This window comes from Micromesistius poutassou, assembly GCF_964030765.1.
Source record: "Micromesistius poutassou genome assembly, chromosome: 13".
Taxonomy (NCBI): domain Eukaryota; kingdom Metazoa; phylum Chordata; class Actinopteri; order Gadiformes; family Gadidae; genus Micromesistius; species Micromesistius poutassou.
The window spans coordinates 14481064-14487202 of NC_140283.1; the positions used below are offsets into that span (position 1 = coordinate 14481064).

A 6139-nucleotide genomic window follows, 5' to 3' on the forward strand; every position below is an offset into this window, starting at 1 on the left:
ACACACACACACACACACTTCAGGAAATTAAAGTCGCGTCTGGCCGCCCTGGTATCCTATTAAACACGGTGCTCATCCAGTCCGGTCTGGTCTGCGTATGCACGCGTGTGTGTGTTTGATGTGTCTGTGTCTGTGTGTTCCGTGTCGCGGCTTTCTGCCTGGTTGCGAGATCTTATCCTGCTTATGTGTCCCTTTGTGTCGGACGCTGGACAAAGAGCAGACATGGCCTCCGCAGCACAACGCCAGCGGGTCGGTCTTGTTCCCAGATACAAACAGGTAGCGTTGGAACAGAGTCGTCACAGGTGATTAAATAGATTGCGGGGGGGAGTGAGAGTTTAAACGCCGTTGGACAAAGAGGGGGATGGGATGTAGAGGGAGATACGGGGAGGTAGACCCACAGGTTTGAAAATACAATGAATCGCTGGGTTCCCCGTGTGATAAATTGTGTGTTTTGGTCTATTGTTTCTGTCACACACAACCACAACTATGGGAGAGATAGGAGCAAGCTTCCCTGAGGCATGTCGCCACTTAAATGTGGAATGAGGAAACTGCTGCCGAGGGTGAACATGAATTTCTGAATTATAAATACACACACACACGAAAACACACACACACACCAACCCACACGCATGCACATACTTAAATACAATCACACACAAAAGACATACACAGGTATACATACAATACATACATACCCACATACACAGATAATCACACACACACACACACACACGCAGATATACACATATACACATACATAAAAACACATAAAACACACTCACATCCGCATGCAAGCATACAAACACACACACCTACACACAAACACAAACACACACACACCTCTTGAAGCGTACTGGCTCACTAATGCAGTGTCTGGTTCTGGTTAGAGGTTCTGCATGAGCTCAACAGCGGCTCAGTAGCAGACCGCCTGACCACTAATGACTGATCTCATCTCTCAGAGGCCATTTCAGATAGGAAGCGCCACTCATTGCATGGTGCAGACCAGACGTACCCACCAGACCCACCCGACACACCAGACCCAACTACCTACCGACCCACCAGACACACCAGACCCACCGACCCACCAGACACACCAGACCCACCGACCCACCAGACACACCAGACCCACCAGACCCACCAGACACACCAGACCCACCAGACCCACCAGACACACCAGACCCACCGACCCACCAGACACACCAGACCCACCGACCCACCAGATACACCAGACCCACCAGATACACCAGACCCACCTACCCACCGAACCCACCAGACCCACCAGACCCAACACACCCACCCGACCCACCAGACCCACCAGATACACCAGACCCACCAGATACACCAGACCCACCGACCCACCCGACCCACCAGACCCAACACACCTACCCAGACCCACCAGACCCACCACACCTACCCAGACCCAACACACCTACCCAGACCCACCACACCTACCCAGACCCACCACACCTACCCAGACCCACCACACCTACCCAGACCCACCAGAACCACCAGACCCACCACACCTACCCAGACCCACCACACCTACCCAGACCCACCACACCTACCCAGACCCACCAGAACCACCAGACCCACCACACCTACCCAGACCCACCACACCTACCCAGACCCACCACACCTACCCAGACCCACCACACCTACCCAGACCCACCAGTCCCACCAGACCCCCCAGAACCACCAGAACCACCAGACTCCACTGACCCACCAGAGAGAGAGAGAGAGAGAGAGAGAGAGAGAGAGACACACACACATACACACACACACACTCATATACATCTGGAGTGTGAAGCCATTTGTAGGTCACTGTTACAGCGAGTGCTGTTGTTGTAGATCCTGCCAGAGAGGCAAAAGACTGGGCGACATTTTTTCAAAGTGCATGTCATTTGTCATCTGTGTGTAAGTGTGTTGACAGTCTGTATTGTTCGTACATTTGCCCGTGGGTAACTATAGTTTAATTACGGTTGTGGTTAACTTTTAGAGCATATGCATGTATCTGCAGTGTATGTGTGTGTGTGTACCAAACATTTGAGTGTGTGTGTGTGTGTGTGTGTGTGTGTGTGTGTGTGTGTGTGTGTGTGTGTGTGTGTGAGTGTGTGTGTGTGTGTGTGTGTGTGTGTGTGTGTGAGAGTGGATGAGTGTGTGAGTGTGTGGGTACATCTAGATTCTACAAACACTGTCGGACTCAGCATCACAAAAGCTGGTCTGTTCTACGGGCGGGAGAGGAGAGGGGAGAACAACAGACAGCTTCATTCTCTAGCCTCGTCCAGGCAGTCAGGCTCTGAACAGCCAGCCTAGCAACACTAGAACCAATCACGACAACAAACACATCTCGATTGCTTGGAAGGGGTCGAAAGTAAAGGTTTCTGATGCTAATATCTGCACCTTGCGTCCAACGAAGGACACACATGGGCAGGACAGGTTATTTTGCCTTTGTGTAGTGGTGTGCTTCATGTTCATTATCTCTGTTGGTGTAATGGTCATACTATGACATAGGGAGTCCTTTATCGATTCTGTGCTTACACCTCTATAATGGAGCATCATTAATCTGGACCTGTTGAAGGGCATGATGTCATATATCATATTTCGTCAATACTTCCCGCTGAAGTATGTGTGTCTGAAAACATGTGGGTTGTGTGTGTGTATATTTGTGTGTGTTTCCTTTGTGTGTGTGTGTGTGTTTCTGTGTGTATTTGTGTTTCTGTGTGTATTAGTGTGTGTGTGTGTGTGTGTGTGTGTGTGTGTGTTTCTGTGTGTATTTCTGTTTCTGTGTGTGTGTGTGTGTGTGTGTGTGTGTGTGTGTGTGTGTGTGTGCCTGCATGCCTGCATCTACTATGTGTGCATAGGGATTGGAAATAAGCTGTTGAGCGAGTGAGTATTGGAGCGAGGACAGATTTAATTGAAAGGGGGAGAGACAAAGAGAGAGAATATCCAGTGAGATAAGCAACAAATGTGGTGTAAATTTCGAACCCTTTAAATGGTTGTAGAAACCCAATATTAAATAACCAATCAAAAAGTCACTTTATTGGCAAGTAAATTGGTGCATAACTGACATAAAGAATGAGAAAATATTGACCCAAACCACAAAATATTATCACTATCGCTTTTTTTCATTATCATTAAGGTATCAAGAACTGTAAATTATAAATAATATTGGCTGTGGAAGGCTTAGAGACTGTGAAATGACTGGAAGCTAGGATTACTCTCATGATTACTGTTTCTGTCTGCATAAATGTGTGTGTGTGTGTGTGTGTGTGTGTGTGTGTGTGTGTGTGTGTGTGTGTGTGTGTGTGTGTGTGAGTGAGCAAGCGTGGATTGTGTGTGATCTGCCTGTTGCTTCAGCAATTTCTGAGACACCGACCATCTCTCACAGCCAGGGGGAGAGAGAGAGGGAGAGAGAGAGAGAGAGAGAGAGAGAGAGAGAGAGAGAGAGAGAGAGAGAGAGAGAGAGTACGGCCGAGAGAGACTCACACAAAGTGGGCATGGCCTATTTGCATAAGAAGAGGTCCCTGTACCAATGCCCTGGCTGGGATGGGGAATGCGAGGGGAGGGGAAGTGGGTGAGGGGGGGCGGGGGGTGAGGAGGGGGAGTGTGCTGTGCAGGAACCGATGGTGTCAGGTTTCCTCGGTCACATTCTTCCCTCTTTTTCCTCAGGCACAGAGCAGCAGAGAGGGAGGGGGAGAGAGAACTAACGGGGCGAACGGAGAGAGAGAGAGACAGAGAGAGAGAGAGAGAGAACAGGAGTTTAGTTTACAGATGCAGTGGTCTCATTCTTGCTGTGTGAGATCACAGAGGAGAGACACAATGTGTTAGGATCGGCCCCCCCCAACGACTGGATACAGGACAGGACAAGACGCAGGGAGAGAGAGAGAGAGAGAGAGGAGAGAGGTGGAGGCCGGCCAAGGAATCTGGAAGGAAGGACTCGACTGTGACAGCAGCAAGAGAGGTTCACCAGAAAGTAGAGCAAAGGGACCGGTGAGAGAGAGAGAGAGAGAGAGAGAGAGAGAAGGGGGCTGGAAAGTAAGCCGGTGGTAGTTTTGTCTCTCATGCTTTGGCAGTAATCCTGGCACCCTTCTCCATTTGAGGAACTCGGGACCACAACCACACTCTCGCAAATTGAATCCACACTCTTTCCTGGATTGTACCTGTCCATCTGTCTGGCTGGCTGTTTGGCTGACCGACCGACTGGCTGACTGTCTGGCTGAGCGGCCAGAGTGCTAGCTGGCTTGTCGGCTAGCTGGCCGGCTGATTGGGTGACTAGCACAGACCCACCGCCACCCTCGACAATATGAACTACCTGGTGAGTTTGTCTTCATACGTTCTTACAGGTAGACTTTCTCTGGGAGTTTTTGTGTGTGTGTGTGTGTGTGTTTGGTGTGTGTGTGTGTGTGTGTGTGTGTGTGTTTGTTTGTGTATGTCTCTGTGTGTGTGTGTGTGTGTGTGTGTGTGTGTGTGTGTGTGTGTGTGTCTTTGTGAAAGTGTCAGAGATGCTTTGACAAACACGCACAAGCACACACACACACACACACACACACACACACACACACACACACACACACACACAGCCCTAATGGTGAGTGTGTGTGTTTGTCATGTCTGTGAGAACACTTTAGCCTGACCTGCTAAATGCCGCTGCTGTGATTTTTTTGAGTGTAAAAAATAGCTGGTGGGGCTTGATTGGGTGGTGGTGGAGGGGGGGGGGGTCGGGTTGGAGGTGTAGGGTTCGTCTGGAGTTAAATCTTTATTTTTCTTCTGTGGATTCCTACCTTTTGTCTGCTCACAGCAAGGTTTGGAGGGGGGCTGAATGACTTTGGTTTGCCTTGGCCTCGTGTGTGTGTGTGGGTGTGTGTCTGTGTGTGTCTGTGTCTATGTGTGTGTCTGTGTGTGTGTGTGGGGGTGTGTACTACGGGGTAGAGTCAACAGACCATGGTGCAGGGTACGCTGTCGCTCTTTTGAAGTGTGTGTTATTTGAAGTGTGTATTACTCGAGGTGTGTGTGTGTGTGTGTGTGTGTCAGCGAGACTTTGAGACTAAGTAATCATTAAGCGTTGTGGCTGGGAGCCAGGTCATTGTGTTGCTTTTCTCGCCTTGGAAAAAATAGCGTGTAAATGCTGCGAGAGGAGAAATAAATATGGGAAAATGCGGGGAGTGTTTTACAGAGCCCCTAACGTTTATTCTAAGAACCTCGGATTCTGGCTGGAAACTTTTTGAGAAAACTTGAGTCCCTCTGAAAAGATGTTCTCTCGTTTTTGTTTTCCCCATGGGGTTTTGGAAGTGCTTTAATCCTATATAGATAAGGAAGGGAGGCTGCCACATTCTTTCCCATTTTCTACCGCAGAGAATGTGTGAGTGTGTGTGTTTTGAAGGGACGTTTGGTAGCTATATCGGACAAAGAGCAGCACCAGACAATACACATTCGGCAGCACTGCAGTCTGTGTACCTCCTCTCTCTTCCCTTCAACCCCCCCTGTGTTCAGACAAACTCTTTCATTCGTCAGAAACTCTCTGCTGGAATTTCGAACCGTTTCAAAATGTCTTCGATCCCCTAGCCGCTAAAGGTTCTGTACGGGAGTTGGAGAGAGGGAACGAGTGGAAAGGAAGGGAAAAGAGGGAGGTGGAGGGAGAGGGAGAAAGAGGGAGAGAGAGGTGCTGTTTGGCTGAGACCCTTTTTTTTTCTGCTGACTCAGAGGAAAGTGGAGAGAGATTAAGATTTTATGGCCGAAACGGGCTGAGAGACGGACAAAAAGAGGCAAACAGACAGAGACAGGGAGAGAGGCAGAGACGGAGAGCAAGAGAGAGAGAGAGAACACGGAGGAAGACAGAGAGAAAGATTCACAACATGGAGGGAGACAGAGAGATAGAGAGATATCATGGAAGGGGAGAGAAAGAGAACATGGAGAGAGGGGAGAGCGAGGAGAGAGCGAACATGGAGGGAGAAAAAGAGAGAGGGATCATTGATGAGAGAGAGAGAGAACATGGGGAGAGATTGAGAGAGAGAGAGAGCGAGAGAGAGAGAGAGAGAGAGAGAGAGAGAGAGAGAGAGTTGCATGGACAAAATTAAAAAAGTCAAAAACATGCTCTATGTTCCAATTGGAAGAAACAAGGTCAGGAGCTGAGAGAGAGAGC

At 49.3% G+C, this 6139-nt stretch overlaps 1 protein-coding gene across 1 annotated transcript in view; it reads left to right on the forward strand.

The window, feature by feature from the left end:
- Positions 1 to 518: 518 nt before the first annotated feature.
- Positions 519 to 6139, forward strand: part of LOC311357245 (solute carrier family 23 member 2) — a gene marked incomplete at both ends in the record, with an annotated part of 26419 nt that continues 20798 nt past the window's right edge. The window contains 2 exons of the mRNA XM_084477155.1: positions 519 to 560; positions 1372 to 1671. Coding sequence (XP_084333281.1) covers positions 519 to 560; positions 1372 to 1671 — 342 coding nt within the window. The remainder of the gene's footprint in view (positions 561 to 1371; positions 1672 to 6139) is intronic.